The sequence below is a fragment of the Anomaloglossus baeobatrachus genome, chromosome 5 (genome assembly GCF_048569485.1).
Source record: "Anomaloglossus baeobatrachus isolate aAnoBae1 chromosome 5, aAnoBae1.hap1, whole genome shotgun sequence".
Classification (NCBI taxonomy): domain Eukaryota; kingdom Metazoa; phylum Chordata; class Amphibia; order Anura; family Aromobatidae; genus Anomaloglossus; species Anomaloglossus baeobatrachus.
The window spans coordinates 450,875,921-450,894,227 of record NC_134357.1 but is presented as its reverse complement, the minus strand read 5'-3'; the positions used below and the strand labels follow the sequence as shown (position 1 = coordinate 450,894,227).

The 18,307-nt window shown below is 50.5% G+C and overlaps 1 protein-coding gene across 1 annotated transcript in view; it reads left to right on the top strand.

Annotated features, from left to right (window-relative positions):
• C5H20orf96 (chromosome 5 C20orf96 homolog) overlaps positions 1 to 14,327 on the top strand; it is a 67,024-nt gene extending 52,697 nt beyond the window's left edge. The window contains exon 9 of the mRNA XM_075347819.1: positions 12,534 to 14,327. Within this exon, the coding sequence (XP_075203934.1) occupies positions 12,534 to 12,594 (61 nt within the window). The 3' untranslated portion in view covers positions 12,595 to 14,327. The remainder of the gene's footprint in view (positions 1 to 12,533) is intronic.
• The last annotated feature ends 3,980 nt before the right edge of the window (positions 14,328 to 18,307 follow it).

Below are 18,307 nucleotides of genomic sequence, written 5' to 3'. Positions count from 1 at the left end.
ATCCTAATCGGTCTCCAGGCACTGAGGCCGTGCTCCATCCACAGCTCCCGAGGACCCTGCTGGATAGGAGCCGAGTATCGTTCAGGGACATGGCCCTGCTACTTGGAGGTACTCTGTGTCCCCGTGGGGACCGCGCACAGCAACACTCCAGCATTGCTGGGTGTGCTAGTGCACCGGGGACCGCGGCGCTGACCGGGTTAAATGTGCCATTACACACTGCAGCGTCGCTGAGTGTGTTTGTGTATGGGGACTACCGCACTGACCGCCGCTGCCATGGTTAACACTGCGGCGCGGCTGGGACTTGTAGTGCGCCCGGGACTTCCGCGCCGGCCGCGCTTATATGGCGGCCGCGCTTATTACTCGAGTCCCCGGCTTTTGCGGCCTAGTCTCTTTTCCTCCCACCCCCAGCCCTGACAGGCAGGGGAAGGGCGGGACGCTGTACAGGACGAGCAGCAATGAGGGCTGGAGCATGCTTTGCATACTCCACCCCCCTCACTGTGCACAGTGGGGCACCAGTTCCCGCACTTTCTGGGTCACGCCCACGGCTCCCTCCTCTCCTCAGGACGCCGGCAGCCATTCCTGTCAGCTCCTCGGACGCTGCAGAGGGGGACAAATTCTGGGAGACCCAGGCAGGGATTCTGGTGGCCTCACAACCGCTTTAAGCGGGTGGTAAGCAGCACCTGTGGTGCTAGCCCCATTGTGCAGAAGTGTAATTATAAATTATATGTTTATGGTATATACTTTACACTGTATGGTGCACAGTTGATTTCTGGCTATATACCCTATTGTGTTGCTCAGGGAAGACAATAGCATGGCGCCCACAAAAGGCAGGGGTGCCAAAACACAGGCTTACTATGCTGCCTGCGCCGCATGTACGACGCCGCTACCGGCAGGTTCCACTGACCCTCATTGTGTGCACTGCTCGGCCCCTGCGGCACTTACTCAGCCGGAGCCTCTGCTAAGGGGGGCCCAGGGGGAACCACCTGCTGACACTGTCCAGGTGACGGGGACGGAGTTTGCAGTCTTTACGGATAAACTCTCTGAGACTATGGCTAAGATACTAGAAGCTTTGCAGTCCAGACCGGTATCTCAGCACAGGGACACTGTTGAATCATTGTTCCCTGGCCCCCCTCAGTTGGACCAACAATGTCCCCCCGGGGTGTCTCATAGATCCCAGGCTGAGGGCTCTGACACAGACCCCAGCCCCAGACCGACTAAGCGAGCTCGCTGGGAAATTCCCTCGACATCATCATATTGTTCAGGGTCTCAGCGGGGGGAATCTTTGGTTGATGAAGCGGAGACAGCTGATCAGGATTCTGATCCTGAGGCTGCTCTCAATCTTGATACTCCTGACGGGGACGCCATAGTGAACGATCTTATTGCGTCCATCAATCAAATGTTGGATATTTCTCCCTCAGCTCCTCCGGTGGAGGAGTCAGCTTCTCAGCAGGAGAAATTCCGTTTCAGGTTTCCCAAGCGTACACCGAGTATGTTTCTGGACCACTCTGATTTCAGAGAGGCAGTCCAGAATCACCATGATTGTCCAGATAAGCGTTTTTCTAAGCGCCTTAAGGATACACGTTATCCCTTTCCCCCTGACGTGGTCAAAGGTTGGACTCAGTGTCCCAAGGTGGATCCTCCAATCTCCAGACTGGCGGCTAGATCCATACTTGCAGTGGAAGATGGGGCTTCACTCAAAGATGCCACTGACAGGCAGATGGAGCTCTGGTTGAAATCCATCTATGAAGCTATCGGCGCTTCTTTTGCCCCAGCATTCGCAGCCGTATGGGCGCTACAAGCTATCTCAGCAGGTCAAGCGCAAATTGACGCAGCCACACGCACGTCCGCGCCGCAGGTGGCGTCCATAACCTCTCAGACATCGGCATTTGCGTCTTACGCTATTAATGCTGTCCTGGACTCTGCGAGCCGTACGGCGGTTGCATCCGCCAATTCGGTGGTACTCCGCAGGGCCTTGTGGCTACGGGAATGGAAGGCAGATTCTGCTTCCAAAAAGCGCTTAACCAGTTTGCCAATTTCTGGCGACCGATTGTTTGGCGAGCGTTTGGATGAAATCATCAAACAATCCAAGGAAAAGGATACATCCTTACCCCAGCCCAAACCGAACATACCCCAACAGAGGAGGGGGCAGTCGAGGTTTCGGTCCTTTCGGGGCGCGGGCAGGTCCCAATTCTCCTCGTCCAAAAGGCCTCAGAAAGATCAAAGGAACTCTGATTCATGGCGGTCTAAGTCACGTCCTAAAAAGACCACCGGAGGTGCCGCTACCAAAGCGGCTTCCTCATGACTTTCGGCCTCCTCAATCCGCATCCTCGGTCGGTGGCAGGCTCTCCCGCTTTTGCGACACCTGGCTGCCACGGGTAAAAGACCGTTGGGTGAGAGACATTCTGTCTCACGGTTACAAGATAGAGTTCACCTCTCGTCCCCCGACTCGATTCTTCAGGTCATCCCCGCCTCCCGAGCGAGCCGAGGCTCTTCTGCAGGCGCTGGGCACTCTGAAGGCAGAAGGAGTGGTGGTCCCTGTTCCTCTTCAGCAACAGGGTCACGGTTTTTACTCCAACCTGTTTGTGGTCCCAAAGAAGGACGGGTCTTTCCGTCCTGTCCTGGACCTGAAACTGCTCAACAAACACGTAAAGACCAGGCGGTTCCGGATGGAATCCCTCCGCTCCGTCATCGCCTCAATGTCCCAAGGAGATTTCCTTGCATCGATCGATATCAAAGATGCTTATCTCCACGTACCGATTGCTCCAGAGCACCAGCGCTTCTTGCGCTTCGCCATAGGAGACGAACACCTGCAGTTCGTGGCACTGCCGTTCGGCCTGGCAACAGCCCCACGGGTTTTCACCAAGGTTATGGCTACTGTAGTAGCGGTCCTCCACTCTCAGGGTCACTCGGTGATCCCTTACTTGGACGATCTGCTGATCAAGGCACCCTCTCAAGAGGCATGCCAACACAGCCTCGACGCTACTCTGGAGTCTCCAGAGTTTCGGGTGGATCATCAATTTTCCAAAGTCAAATCTGACACCGGCCCAATCGCTGACATATCTTGGCATGGAGTTTCATACCCTCTCAGCGATAGTGAAGCTTCCGCTGATCAAGCAGCGTTCACTACAGAAAGGGGTGCAATCTCTCCTTCAAGGTCAGGCACACCCCTTGAGGCGCCTCATGCACTTCCTGGGGAAGATGGTGGCAGCAATGGAGGCAGTCCCTTTCGCGCAGTTTCACCTGCGTCCTCTTCAATGGGACATCCTACGCAAATGGGACAGGAAGCCGACGTCCCTCGACAGGAACGTCTCCCTCTCTCAGACGACCAAAGCTTCCCTTCGGTGGTGTCTTCTTCCCACTTCATTATCGAAGGGGAAATCCTTCCTACCCCCATCCTGGGAGGTGGTCACGACGGACGCGAGTCTGTCAGGGTGGGGAGCGGTTTTTCTCCACCACAGGGCTCAGGGTACGTGGACCCAGCAAGAGTCCTCACTTCAGATCAATGTTCTGGAAATACGGGCAGTGTATCTTGCCCTGAAAGCGTTCCAGCAGTGGCTGGAAGGCAAGCAGATCCGAATTCAGTCGGACAATTCCACAGCGGTGGCATACATCAACCACCAAGGCGGCACACGCAGTCGGCAAGCCTTCCAGGAAGTCCGGCGGATTTTGATGTGGGTGGAAGCCACGGCCTTCACCATCTCTGCAGTTCACATCCCAGGCGTGGAAAACTGGGAAGCAGATTATCTCAGTCGCCAGGGCATGGACGCAGGGGAATGGTCCCTTCACCCGGACGTGTTTCAGGAGATCTGTTGCCGCTGGGGGGTGCCGGACGTCGACCTCATGGCGTCCCGGCACAACAACAAGGTACCGACGTTCATGGCACGGTCTCAAGATCCCAGAGCTATGGCGGCAGACGCCTTAGTTCAGGATTGGTCGCAGTTTCAGCTCCCTTATGTGTTTCCTCCGCTGGCACTGTTGCCCAGAGTGTTACGCCAGATCAGGGCCGACTGCCGCCGCGTCATCCTCGTCGCTCCAGACTGGCCGAGGAGGTCGTGGTACCCGGATCTGTGGCATCTCACGGTCGGCCAACCGTGGGCACTACCAGACCGACCAGACTTGCTGTCTCAAGGGCCGTTTTTCCATCTGAATTCTTCGGCCCTCAACCTGACTGTGTGGCCATTGAGTCCTGGATCCTAGCGTCTTCAGGATTATCTCAAGAGGTCATTGCCACTATGAGACAGGCTAGGAAACCAACGTCCGCCAAGATCTACCACAGGACGTGGAAAATTTTCCTGTCGTGGTGCTCTGCTCAGGGTTTTTCTCCCTGGCCTTTTGCCTTGCCCACTTTTCTGTCCTTCCTTCAATCTGGACTGGAAAAGGGTTTGTCGCTCGGCTCCCTTAAGGGACAAGTCTCAGCGCTCTCTGTGTTTTTCCAGAAGCGCCTAGCCAGACTTCCACAGGTACGCACGTTCCTGCAGGGGGTTTGTCACATCGTTCCTCCTTACAAGCGTCCGTTAGAACCCTGGGATCTGAACAGGGTGCTGATGGTTCTTCAGAAACCACCATTCGAGCCAATGAGGGATATTTCTCTCTCACGCCTTTCGCAGAAAGTGGTTTTCCTAGTAGCAGTCACTTCTCTTCGGAGAGTGTCTGAGCTAGCAGCGTTGTCGTGCAAAGCCCCTTTCCTGGTGTTTCACCAGGACAAGGTGGTTCTGCGTCCGGTTCCGGAATTTCTCCCTAAGGTGGTATCCCCCTTTCATCTCAATCAGGATATCTCCTTACCCTCTTTTTGTCCTCATCCAGTTCACCAATGTGAAAAGGATTTGCACTTGTTAGATCTGGTGAGAGCACTCAGACTCTACATTTCTCGTACGGCGTCCCTGCGCCGCTCGGATTCACTCTTTGCCCTTGTCGCTGGCCAGCGTAAAGGGTCACAGGCTTCCAAATCAACCCTGGCTCGGTGGATCAAGGAGCCAATTCTCGAAGCTTACCGTTCTGCTGGGCTTCCGGTTCCCTCAGGGCTGAAGGCCCATTCTACCAGAGCCGTGGGCGCGTCCTGGGCTTTGAGGCACCAGGCTACGGCTCAGCAGGTGTGTCAGGCGGCTACCTGGTCGAAAAAACAAAAAGCCAGCACCAAATGTGCACTTCAGCACTAAACATTCCAAACTGTACTTATTATAAAAAATTTTTTGAGATTTTTGGCAAAAAATTGCAATTTCTTGAGCTGCCTCGCCACGTCACGGCAAATCTCATTAGAGGCAGTCCTACACTAAAATATTTTTATAAAATGTGCCATACGGCCTCATATATGAATAGTAGAACTGCTCTTAGCAGCACTCACCTGGTCTATTTCAATCCCGTACCCATGACTGAGTCATGGCTGTGGGCGGGACAGGTCCAAGCAAATGCTGCATGAAATAAATAGCCTGTGGACAAAGCCTGATGACTTAATGTGAACAGTCACCAACCGCCAAAATCTAGACAGATGGAATACATCCCAAATTGGGGTGCATAGCAAGGTGGAGGTCAACCACCGACCAATTCAATGAAGAAAAAACAAAAAGCCAGCACCAAATGTGCACTTCAGCACTAAACATTCCAAACTGTACTTATTATAAAAAAATTTTTGAGATTTTTGGCAAAAAATTGCAATTTCTTGAGCTGCCTCGCCACGTCACGGCAAATCTCATTAGAGGCAGTCCTACACTAAAATATTTTTATAAAATGTGCCATACGGCCTCATATATGAATAGTAGAACTGCTCTTAGCAGCGCTCTCCTACCTCACATAATAAAGACATCCAATGAAATTTACTACGGCTCAGCAGGTGTGTCAGGCGGCTACCTGGTCGAGCCTGCACACTTTCACGAAACACTATCACTATGCTTCGGCGGATGCCAGCCTAGGTAGACGAGTCCTTCAGGCGGCGGTTGCCCACCTGTAGGAAGGGGCCGTTTTACGGCTCTATTACAAGGTATTATTTTACCCACCCAGGGACTGCTTTTGGACGTCCCAATTGTCTGGGTCTCCCAATGGAGCGACAAAGAAGAAGGGAATTTTGTTTACTTACCGTAAATTCCTTTTCTTCTAGCTCCAATTGGGAGACCCAGCACCCGCCCCTGTTTTTTTGTGTACACATGTTGTTCATGTTGAATGGTTTCAGTTCTCCGATATTCCTTCGGATTGAATTTACTTTAAACCAGTTTATAATTTCTTTGTCGCTCCATTGGGAGACCCAGACAATTGGGTGTATAGCTTCTGCCTCCGGAGGCCACACAAAGCATTACACTTTAAAAGTGTAACCCCTCCCCTCTGCCTATACACCCTCCCGTGCATCACGGGCCCATCAGTTTTTTGCTTTGTGTTGAAGGAGGCTGACACATTCACGCAAGCTCCACATTTTAGTCAGCAGCAGCTGCTGACTTTGTCGGATGGAAGAAAAGAGGGCCCTAACAGGGCTCCCGGCATGCTCCCTTCTCACCCCACTCTGGTCGGCGGTGCTGTTAAGGTCGAGGTACCCATTGCGGGTACAGAGGCTGGAGCCACATGCCGTTATCCTTCCCCATCCCTTAGGGGCTCTGGGTGAAGTGGGATCCTAACCGGTCACCATACACTGGGACCGGGCTCCCTCCGCAGCCCCTGGGGGAATCTGACGGACAGGAGCCGGGTATCATCAGGGACAGGGCCCTGCTACTCCGAGGTACTCTGTGTCCCCTTGGGGACGGCGCATAGAGCGCCTGTGTAAAGGACGCTGCAGCAGCTGCTGGGTGTTTTTTGTGACCGGGACTACCGCGCCGACCGCGCTTGTTTCTTGGCCATATTACTAACTTTAGTCCCCGGCTTTTGCGGCCTAGTACCGCATACTCCCGCCCCCGGGCCTGCCAGTCAGGGGTAAGGGCGGGACGCTTGACTAGACGTCAGCGGTGAGGGCTGGAGCATACTTAGGTATCCTCCTCCCCCCTCACTGAGCACTGCGGGGCACCAGATTCCCGCACTTTCTGAGGCACGCCCACGGCTCCCTCCTCCTCTCAGAACGCCGGCAGCCATTGCTAACAGCACTTCTGCAGGTGGAGAACGTCAGACCGAGCTCCACAGCTCTGGGAGGCCCAGGCAGGGAATCTGGTGGTCACACAACCGCTGAGGGCGGTCGGTAAGCCGCACCTGTTACTAGGTGCTGGCCCCCCTGGGTGCCGAACTGTATATATATATCCTTACTGTGTATACATTTACTCTGTTCGGCCGCAGTAATTGTTTTTGGCTATATACCCTCACTGTTTGCTCTAGGAGGAGACAACAGCATGTCGTCCGCAAAAAGCAAGGGTGCCAAGGCACAGGCTTATTTTGCAACCTGTACCTCTTGTGCGGCTATGTTACCTGCAGGTTCCACCTACCCTCATTGTGTGCAATGCTCGGCCCCTGTGACACTCACTCAGCCGGAGCCTCAGCCACGGGTGGGACCCCCGGCCCAGGTAGAACCACCGGCTACCACTGTCCAGGTGGCAGGGACAGAGTTTGCAGTGTTGGCTGACAAACTTTCTGAGTCACTTTCTCAATCCATGACTCAGTCCATGGATAGATGGTCTGCCAAGATACTTGAAGCTTTGCAGCACAGACCGGTAACACAGGCCCCGGGCACTGTGGAATCATTGCCCCCAGGCCCCCCTCGGTCGGAGCAGCAAAGTGCTCCTGGGGTGACTACTAGGTCCCACGGTGAGGACTCCGACACGGACCGCAGTCCCAGACCGGCTAAGCGGGCTCGCTGGGAGCTTCCCTCGACTTCATCACACTGCTCAGGGTCTCAGCATGAGGACTCTCTAGAGGATGAAGCGGATGTGGCAGATCAGGGCTCTGATCCTGACGCTGCTCTCAATCTTGATACACCTGACGGGGACGCCATAGTAAATGACCTTATAGCGTCCATCAACCAGGTGCTAGAACTTTCTCCTCCAGCTCCTCCGATTGAGGAGTCAGCTTCTCAGCAGGAGAAATTCCAATTTCGTTTTCCCAAACGTACACGGAGTGCGTTTTTCGATCACTCCAACTTCAGAGATACAGTCCAGAAACACCGAGCTTTTCCGGACAAGCGCTTTACTAAGCGCCTTAATGACACACGTTATCCCTTCCCCACTGACGTAGTTCAGGGTTGGGCTCAGTGTCCCAAGGTGGATCCTCCAGTCTCTAGACTGGCGGCTAGATCCATAGTAGCAGTGGCAGATGGTTCATCGCTCAAGGATGCCACTGACAGGCAAATAGAGCTCCTGATGAAATCCATCTATGAAGCCATAGGCGCGTCTTTTGCTCCGGCATTCGCAGCCGTATGGGCAATCCAAGCTATCTCAGCTTGTCTGTCTGAGATTAATGCAGTCACACGTGCCTCTACTCCGCAGGTGGTGTCTTTAACCTCTCAGGCGTCGGCTTTTTCGTCCTACGCCATGAACGCCGTCCTGGACTCTGCGAGCCGTACAGCGGTAGCATCCGCCAATTCAGTGGCAGTCCGCAGGGCCATGTGGCTACGCGAATGGAAGGCAGACTCTGCTTCCAAGAAGTTCTTAACCGGTTTGCCATTTTCTGGCGACCGTCTGTTTGGCGAGCAATTGGATGAAATCATTAAACAATCCAAGGGAAAGGACTCGTCCTTACCCCAGTCCAAACCAAACAGGCCTCAACAACGGAAGATACAACCGAGGTTTCGGTCCTTTCGGCCCTCAGCCAGGTCTCAATTCTCCACGTCCAACAGGCCACAGAAGGGCCAGAGGAACTCTGATTCATGGCGGTCTAAGTCACGTCCTAAGAAGACCGCCGGAGGAACCGCCCCCAAGGCGGCCTCCTCATGACTTTCGGCCTCACCAAACCGCATCCTCAGTCGGTGGCAGGCTCTCCCGCTTTTGCGACGCCTGGCTGCCACATGTCCAAGACCGATGGGTGAGAGACATTTTGTCTCACGGTTACAGGATAGAGCTCAGCTCTCGTCCTCCGACTCGTTTCTTCAGAACATCTCCGCCCCCCGAACGAGCCGATGCTCTTTTTCAGGCGGTGAGCACTCTGAAGACAGAAGGAGTTGTGATCCCCGTTCCCCTTCAGGAACGTGGTCGCGGTTTTTACTCCAACTTGTTTGTAGTGCCAAAAAAGGACGGATCATTCCGTCCCGTTCTGGACCTCAAACTGCTCAACAGACACGTGAAAACCAGACGGTTCCGGATGGAATCTCTCTGCTCTGTCATCGCCTCGATGTCCCAAGGAGACTTTCTAGCATCAATCGACATCAGGGATGCTTATCTCCACGTGCCGATTGCACCAGAGCATCAGCGCTTCCTGCGTTTCGCCATCGGAGACGAACACCTTCAGTTCGTGGCTCTGCCTTTCGGCTTGGCGACAGCCCCACGGGTCTTCACCAAGATCATGGCAACAGTGGTGGCAGTTCTACACTCTCAGGGACACTCGGTGATCCCTTACTTAGACGATCTTCTAGTCATGGCACCCTCCCGGGTAGCATGCCAACACAGCCTGAATACTGCTCTCGAGACTCTCCAGAGGTTCGGGTGGATCATCAATTTCCCAAAGTCACAATTGACTCCGACCCAATCGCTAACTTACCTCGGGATGGAGTTTCATACTCTCTCAGCAATAGTGAAGCTCCCACTGGACAAACAGCGTTCACTACAGACAGGGGTGCAATCTCTCCTTCAAGGCCAGTCACACCCCTTGAGGCGCCTCATGCACTTCCTAGGGAAGATGGTGGCAGCAATGGAGGCAGTTCCATTGGCGCAGTTTCATCTGCGTCCACTCCAATGGGACATTCTCCGCAAATGGGACAGGAGGTCGACGTCCCTCGACAGGAACGTCTCCCTGTCTCGGGCAGCCAAAGTCTCTCTTCAATGGTGGCTTCTTCCCACTTCTCTGTCGAAAGGAAAATCCTTCCTGCCCCCATCCTGGGCGGTGGTCACGACGGACGCGAGTCTGTCAGGGTGGGGAGCGGTTTTTCTCCACCACAGGGCTCAGGGCACCTGGACTCAGCCAGAGTCCGCCCTTCAGATCAATGTTCTGGAGATAAGGGCAGTGTATCTAGCCCTAAAGGCGTTCCAGCCGTGGCTGGAAGGCAGGCAGATCCGAATTCAGTCGGACAACACCACGGCGGTGGCGTACATCAATCACCAAGGCGGCACACGCAGTCGTCAGGCCTTCCAAGAAGTTCGGCGGATTCTGCTGTGGGTGGAAGCCACAGCCTCCACCATCTCCGCAGTTCACATCCCGGGCGTAGAAAACTGGGAAGCAGACTTTCTCAGTCGCCAGGGCATGGACGCAGGGGAATGGTCTCTTCACCCGGACGTGTTTCAAGAGATTTGTTGCCGCTGGGGAACGCCGGACGTCGACCTGATGGCGTCCCGGCACAACAACAAGGTCCCGGCATTCATGGCACGGTCTCAAGATCACAGAGCTCTGGCGGCAGACGCATTAGTTCAGGATTGGTCGCAGTTTCGACTGCCTTATGTGTTTCCTCCTCTGGCACTGCTGCCCAGAGTGTTACGCAAAATCAGGTCCGACTGCCGCCGCGCCATCCTCATCGCCCCAGACTGGCCGAGGAGGTCGTGGTACCCGGATCTGTGGCATCTCACGGTGGGTCAGCCGTGGACACTGCCAGACCGACCAGACTTGCTGTCTCAAGGGCCATTTTTCCATCTGAATTCTGCGGCTCTCAACCTGACTGTGTGGCCATTGAGTCCTGGATCCTAGCGTCTTCAGGGTTATCTCAAGCGGTCATTGCCACTATGAGACAGGCCAGGAAACCAACGTCCGCCAAGATCTACCACAGGACGTGGAGGATCTTCTTATCCTGGTGTTCTGATCAGGGTTTTACTCCCTGGCCGTTTGCTTTGCCCACTTTTTTGTCATTCCTTCAATCCGGAATGGACAAGGGTTTGTCTCTCGGCTCTCTCAAGGGACAAGTATCGGCGCTTTCCGTGTTTTTTCAAAAGCGTCTAGCCAGGCTTCCGCAGGTACGCACGTTCCTGCAGGGAGTTTGCCACATAGTCCCTCCTTACAAGCGTCCGCTAGAACCCTGGGATCTTAACAGGGTGCTAACGGCTCTTCAGAAACCACCCTTCGAGCCGATGAGGGACGTTTCTCTTTCACGTCTTTCGCAGAAGGTGGTCTTCCTAATGGCAGTCACATCACTTCGGAGAGTGTCTGAGCTAGCAGCGCTGTCATGCAAAGCCCCCTTCCTGGTGTTTCACCAGGATAAGGTGGTTCTGCGTCCGGTCCCGAATTTTCTCCCTAAGGTGGTATCTCCTTTTCATCTCAATCAGGATATCTCCTTACCTTCCTTTTGTCCTAATCCAGTTCACCAATGTGAAAAGGATTTGCACTCGTTAGATCTTGTGAGAGCACTCAGACTCTACATTTCTCGTACGGTGCCCCTGCGCCGTTCTGATGCGCTCTTTGTCCTTGTCGCTGGCCAGCGTAAAGGGTCACAGGCTTCCAAGTCAACCTTGGCTCGGTGGATCAAGGAACCGATTCTTGAAGCCTACCGTTCGTCTGGGCTTCCGGTCCCTTCAGGGCTGAAAGCCCATTCTACCAGAGCCGTGGGTGCGTCCTGGGCATTGCGGCACCAGGCTACGGCTCAGCAGGTGTGTCAGGCGGCTACCTGGTCGAGTCTGCACACTTTCACGAAACACTATCAGGTGCATACCTATGCTTCGGCAGATGCCAGCCTAGGTAGGCGAGTCCTTCAGGCGGCGGTTGCCCACCTGTAGGAAGGGGCCGTTTTACGGCTCTTTTTATTCAAGGTATTCTTTTACCCACCCAGGGACTGCTTTTGGACGTCCCAATTGTCTGGGTCTCCCAATGGAGCGACAAAGAAGAAGGGAATTTTGTTTACTTACCGTAAATTCCTTTTCTTCTAGCTCCTATTGGGAGACCCAGCACCCGCCCCTGTTCCCTTCGGGCTGTTGTTTTTTTGTGTAGACATGTTGTTCATGTTGCATTGTTCTTTGGTTCATGGTTTAGTTCTCCGAACATCCTTCGGATTGAGTTTACCTTAGACCAATTTATAAGTTTCCTCCTTCCTGCTTTGGCACCAAAACTGATGGGCCCGTGATGCACGGGAGGGTGTATAGGCAGAGGGGAGGGGTTACACTTTTTAAAGTGTAATGCTTTGTGTGGCCTCCGGAGGCAGAAGCTATACACCCAATTGTCTGGGTCTCCCAATAGGAGCTAGAAGAAAAGGAATTTACGGTAAGTAAACAAAATTCCCTTCTTTTTTCCTCCTTCTTGCTTTTGCACCAAAACTGAGGAGCCCGTGGGAGCACGGGGGGTGTATAGGCAGAAGGGGAGGGGCTTTACACTTTTAGTGTAATACTTTGTGCGGCCTCCGGAGGCATAGCCTATACACCCAATTGTCTGGGTCTCCCAATTGGAGCTAGAAGAAAAGGAATTTACGGTAAGTAAACAAAATTCCCTTCATTGTGTCATTCTAATGTTAGAAACATGGATATTTATAAGCATATATTGATTAAGATCCTCTCTCTTTCCCCTAGTTGTCCGGCTGATGACGATGTGGTCCTCGATATCCCCCTGAACCAGCCCATGTATATTTAATGCCTGGTGCAGGACACATTCCATAAAATCAAGTTTCTTACATCCTTCTCTTACATAGACCATGTCTAAGGCTAACGTCACACAGGTGTATAAAAAATAGTCCGATTTTCATCCAGTGGAAATGGACGATTATTTTTCATCTTTCTTGTCATCCATATGGCATCCGTTTTCGTACATTAGAGGTTATGATTGTCAATTCTTTTTGTTTTTTTGTCACGTTTTGCACCCATATAACTCAATGAGTGCATGAAAAATAGATGGCAAAACGCATGGTCTTTCTCTCTCTCCCCTCTCTCTACCCCTCTCACTCTCTCCCCTTCACTCTCTTCCCCTCTCTCTCCCCCTCCTCATTCTCTCACCCCCCACACTCTCTTCCTCCCTCCCTCTCTCTCCCCCTCTCTCTCCCCCCCTCTCTTTCCCCCTCTCTCTCCCTCCCTCTCCCTCTCTCTCCCCCCCTCATTCTCTCTCTCCCCCTCTCATTCTCTCTCTCCCTCTCTCTCTCCCCCTCCCCCCCCCTCTCCCTCTCTCTCACCCCCTCTCTCTCCTCCTCCCTCTCTCTCCCTGTCCCTCCCTCTTCCCCTCCCTCCCCCTCTCTCTCCCCCTCCCTCCCTCTCCCTCTATCTCTCTCTCTCCCTCCCTCTCCCCCTCTCTCTCCTCCTCCCTCCCTCTCTCTCTCTCTCTCTCTCCCTCACCCCCTCTCCCTCTCTCACCGATCACACTGTTCCCGCAGCCTTTCATTCTTCTTCCAAACTTGCTCTTTAGCTCATACATAGTCACTGCTTCCCCGTCCGTGATTGGTTGCCCTCAGACACGCCCGCACGCTGAGTGACAGCTGTCTGATGCAACCAATCACAGCCGCTGGTGGTCGAGTTAATATTGTACAGGAAAATAAATAAATTATTTCAAAAAAACGGCGTGCGGTCCCTCTTGATTTTGATACCTAGCCAAGATAAAGCCTCAGTACACAGCTGACATCAACTCCACAAGCCATTACCCCGATTGCCAGTGCACCAACAGGGAAGAGTAGGACAAAGCGCCAGAATCTACTGTGATGCGCCAATTCTGTGGCACCTGCTATATTTAGATTGAGAAAGGCCCAAGAACCATGGACCTTGCCAGCCTGATAATATCAGCCCCCAGCTGTCTGATTTACCTTTCCTGGTTATCAAAAATAGTGTGGACCCCACGTCGTTGTTTTCAATTAATTATATATTTATTTGTTTACTAGCCCATAATAAAAAAGCATAGCCAATAAACATATGAATGAAATAAAAAACAGCTTGTGAACAAATGGAAATTTCCATACATCAAACTGTAGTCCAAGGGTATTATAGCAACTAATACACATACAAAACAAGACATTGACACAAAAGGGTAGGGGAGAGGGCAGGTAGAACACCAACAAGGCATAAACAAACCTAATTTTTTCTGTCAGCCCAATATGTATCCCATAGATTTGAATTACTGTCAAAAGAGTCCATTGTATTATTACATAAGGCTGATAGGTACTCCATTCTTTTTCCTTCCTGAACCCAAGATTGAAGGTCACCAAGTAATGGGGGTGGACCCACCTCCACCTGCAAGCTATCAAACATCTAGCAGCAGTTGTTATGTGCAGTAAACGTTTTATTGTATTGCCCAATTGGAACGGCGGAACATTATCAGATAGAATTTTGAGTCTAAGGGTAACTGGAGCTCAACAACTTTACAGATGAGGAACTTAAAGGGAAGATGTCGCGTTTTTGAACTTTTTGTATGAATAGTAGTGATTATGGAATCAATATTTTCAATTCAAAATTAAATTCATTGCTTATTTAGTTTTTATTTAATTCTATTGTTACTGAAACACTGGAGGCTGCCATCTTGGAGTAATGACAGTTACTCACCCCAAATACGGCAGCTCCCTGTGCATTGGGTCTGATAGCTGGCGTCCGACCCTACACTTAACACTGAAAGCTCCCTGCTGTGAGTTGCACACGCTCCCTGGGCTGTCCAGATCACAGCAGAGGGAGGAGATCCCCGCCATCTTTGTGCAGCCCACAGTGTATGCTGTGGGCTGCACTTTCCCCCTGCCACCCGCTAATGGTGGGGTGGTGTACCGGTGTCGGGCAGTGGTGATTGCACCCTGTTTCTGGTGTGCTTCTACCCCTGTCCCCCCCGCTATCCTCCCGCCGCCGCCACTCCACCTGCCTCTCCTGCTGCTCCCCCCGCTCGCGTGTGCTCACCTCGGGCCTCCGCTTCAAGCAGCTCCTCACTTCTTTCTGCCTTGATCGCTGACGGGAGGAACAGACACCAGGCTGACAGGAGAGGTTGTCGGGGTGGAGGTTTGAGGCGAGTGCATATGGCTGGGAGCAGTGATCGCGGCATGACATCTGTAGTGCAGTGCCAGGGTCAGGCTGCAGATCACCCCTCCTCACCGCATGTAACCTCAGACCTCTGATCCCGGCCAGCAGCTACTCTTGTCAGCCTAGTGTCTCGGCAGTTCCTACTCTCAGCGCTCAGAGCACAGTATATGGGGCAGAGTATATGGGGCATAGTATACAGTGGGACACAGGAATATGGGGGCACAGAAATATCGAGGCACAGTACATGAGGGCACAGGAATATGGGGGCAGAGTATATGGGGCACGGTATACAGTGGAGTACAGTATACAGTGGAGCACTCTGCCAGCTGTCCTCAGTGACACTTTGACATTAGGATCACTTTGCGGTCACCAACAAAATGGCTCCGCACTGTGATCCTAAATTTCATCTTATCCTTTTGGAAACACCCAGAAGGGAAGGGGTAGGGGTGACATCAAACACAAGAGAGCTTATTACCAATCACAGCCGTCTCCTTCCTATCTAAGATTTTGCACCTTGCTACTCAGAGCCGATAATAGCTTCAGCCTAGCTCCATTGATTCTGGTCTTTGTGGTGATCCAGTTCATGGTGATCTGTATTTGCAATTTTGAGTGGTGTGGAAGTTTCCCTGTCATGCGTCTACTTCCTTCCTTTTTTCTTTATTCCCCTGTACACGTATAGTCTCGCCTTTGTGTTTGAGTGCAGTATGTACGAGTTTTCTATCTCCCTTGTCCGTGTCATTTCTGTAGGGATTTGTTACTGTGTTTTCAGCCCACCTCAAGGGTGGGGGAGAGGGGGAGTAAGATCAGGGCTCAGACAGGAGTCAGGGTCACGCTGGGGGCTCAGACCTGGCTACCATCAAGCCTACCTCTGAGATAAGGGACAGCGCAGGGTCTCAAGTCTGAGGGCCAGCCTAGGAGCCCCTGTTCTGTCATTACATACCCCGTGACAAATAGAGAACCCAAAGGAAGAAAAAATAGTCTATTTTGTTATTATCTGTAATGTGAGTTGGCTGGTAAGTTGTATTTAGTGGCTAGGCTATTAAAAGGCAATATTATCCTAGAATGAATATCTACTATATCAGCAAAGCAAAAGAGATGTTTGTCAAACCACATTCTAGTCATACTATCCTTCAGACCATGAGGTAACCTAGGGTTAAAAAGAAATGAGGTAAGAGGAGAATGTGCAGAACTAAGCGGGAATTGTTTAGAGTATTGGTCCCAAATGTTCTTAGTAAAAGCTATGGGACCTAGCGCATGGGTTCCTAGTTTATTAGAAGAGGTTCCCCAGAGATAGGAATAAGGCTTTGTGCGCACTTTGCGTCGAGGTTGTTGCAGTTTAAGAAGCATGCTCTGGCAGAAATGGTTTTCATCAAATTTGGTTTTGACCACAAAAACGCTATAAATACACTTGCGTTTTTACCGCGTTTTACATGCTTTTTCTCTGCTTAAAATCAGATGCGTTTTGACTACAAATACAATACTAAATAAAGTTTAAACATACAAACACTATAAAAAAAGGAAAAAAAATTATAACAAATATCAAGATTAAAATCATACAAAAATTGGCTTATTTTATTAAAATGATAACTGTGTGCTAATATTTATGCATAAAATTACATTTATTTCTTGATTTTCATAAATTTAATTGTCAGACTATGTGTGTGTGTAAAGGGACATATCATGCCATTAATATTTTGTCAAAAACGCATACATTTAATTGGTCCAAAAAGCATGTTTTCTGCATCAAAAAAGCATGTTAAACGCTAGAATTTTGAAGTAGATTGCGTTTTGCAACTTCTCATTGACTTCAATGTTAGCAAAACGCTGCCAAAATGGCAAAAACAATTGACATGCTGCTTCTTTAACCCTTTAGTCACGGAGCTAATTTTCACCTTAATGACCAGACCAAATTTTGCAATTCTGACCAGTGTCACTTCATGAGGTTATAACTCTAGAACGCTTCAACGGATCCCGGTGATTCTGAGATTATTTTTTCGTCACATATTGGACTTCATGTTAGTACCAAATTTAGGACAATATTTTTTGCGTTTATTTATGAAAAAAATTGAATATTGGCAAAAATTTTGAAAATTTTGCAATTTTCAACTTTTGAATTTTTATACCGTTAAACCAGAGATTTCTGTGACACAAAATAGTTAATAAATAACATTTCCCACTTATCTACTTTACATCAGCACAATTTTGTAAACAAAATTTTTTTTCGTTAGGAAGTTAGAGGGGTTCAAAGTTTATCAGCGATTTCTCATTTTTACATCAAAATTTACAAAACCATTTTTTTAGGGACCACATCACATTTGAAATGACTTTGAGAGGCCTAGATGACAGAAAATACCCAAAAGTGACACCATTATAAAAACTGCACCTCCCAAAGTACTCAAAACCACATTCAAGAAGTTTATTAACCCTTCAGGTGCTTCACATGAACAAAAGCAATGTGGAATGAAAAAAAGCAAAAATTAAATTTTACCTAAAAATGTTGCTCTAACCCAAATTTATTCACTTTTAGAAGAAATAACACAACAAAATGGACCCCAAAACATGTTCCCCACTTTCTTATGAGCACGCCGATACCCCACATGTGGTCAGAAACCTCTGTTTGGACAAATGGGAGGGCTCGGAACAGAAGGAGCAATATTTGAATTTTGGAAAGCAAATTTGGCTGAAATACAGTTAGGTCCAGAAATATTTGGACAGTGACACAATTTTCGCGAGTTGGGCTCTGCATGCCACCACATTGGATTTGAAATGAAACCTCTACAACAGAATTCAAGTGCAGATTGTAACGTTTAATTTGAAGGTTTGAACAAAAATATCTGATAGAAATTGTAGGAATTGTACACATTTCTTTACAAACACTCCACATTTTAGGAGGTCAAAAGTAATTGGACAAATAAACCAAACCCAAAAAAAATATTTTTATTTTCAATATTTTGTTGCGAATCCTTTGGAGGCAATCACTGCCTTAAGTCTGGAACCCATGGACATCACCAAACGCTGGGTTTCCTCCTTCTTAATGCTTTGCCAGGCCTTTACAGCCGCAGCCTTCAGGTCTTGCTTGTTTGTGGGTCTTTCCGTCTTAAGTCTGGATTTGAGCAAGTGAAATGCATGCTCAATTGGGTTAAGATCTGGTGATTGACTTGGCCATTGCAAAATGTTCCACTTTTTTGCACTCATGAACTCCTGGGTAGCTTTGGCTGTATGCTTGGGGTCATTGTCCATCTGTACTATGAAGCGGCGTCCGATCAACTTTGCGGCATTTGGCTGAATCTGGGCTGAAAGTATATCCCGGTACACTTCAGAATTCATCCGGCTACTCTTGTCTGCTGTTATGTCATCAATAAACACAA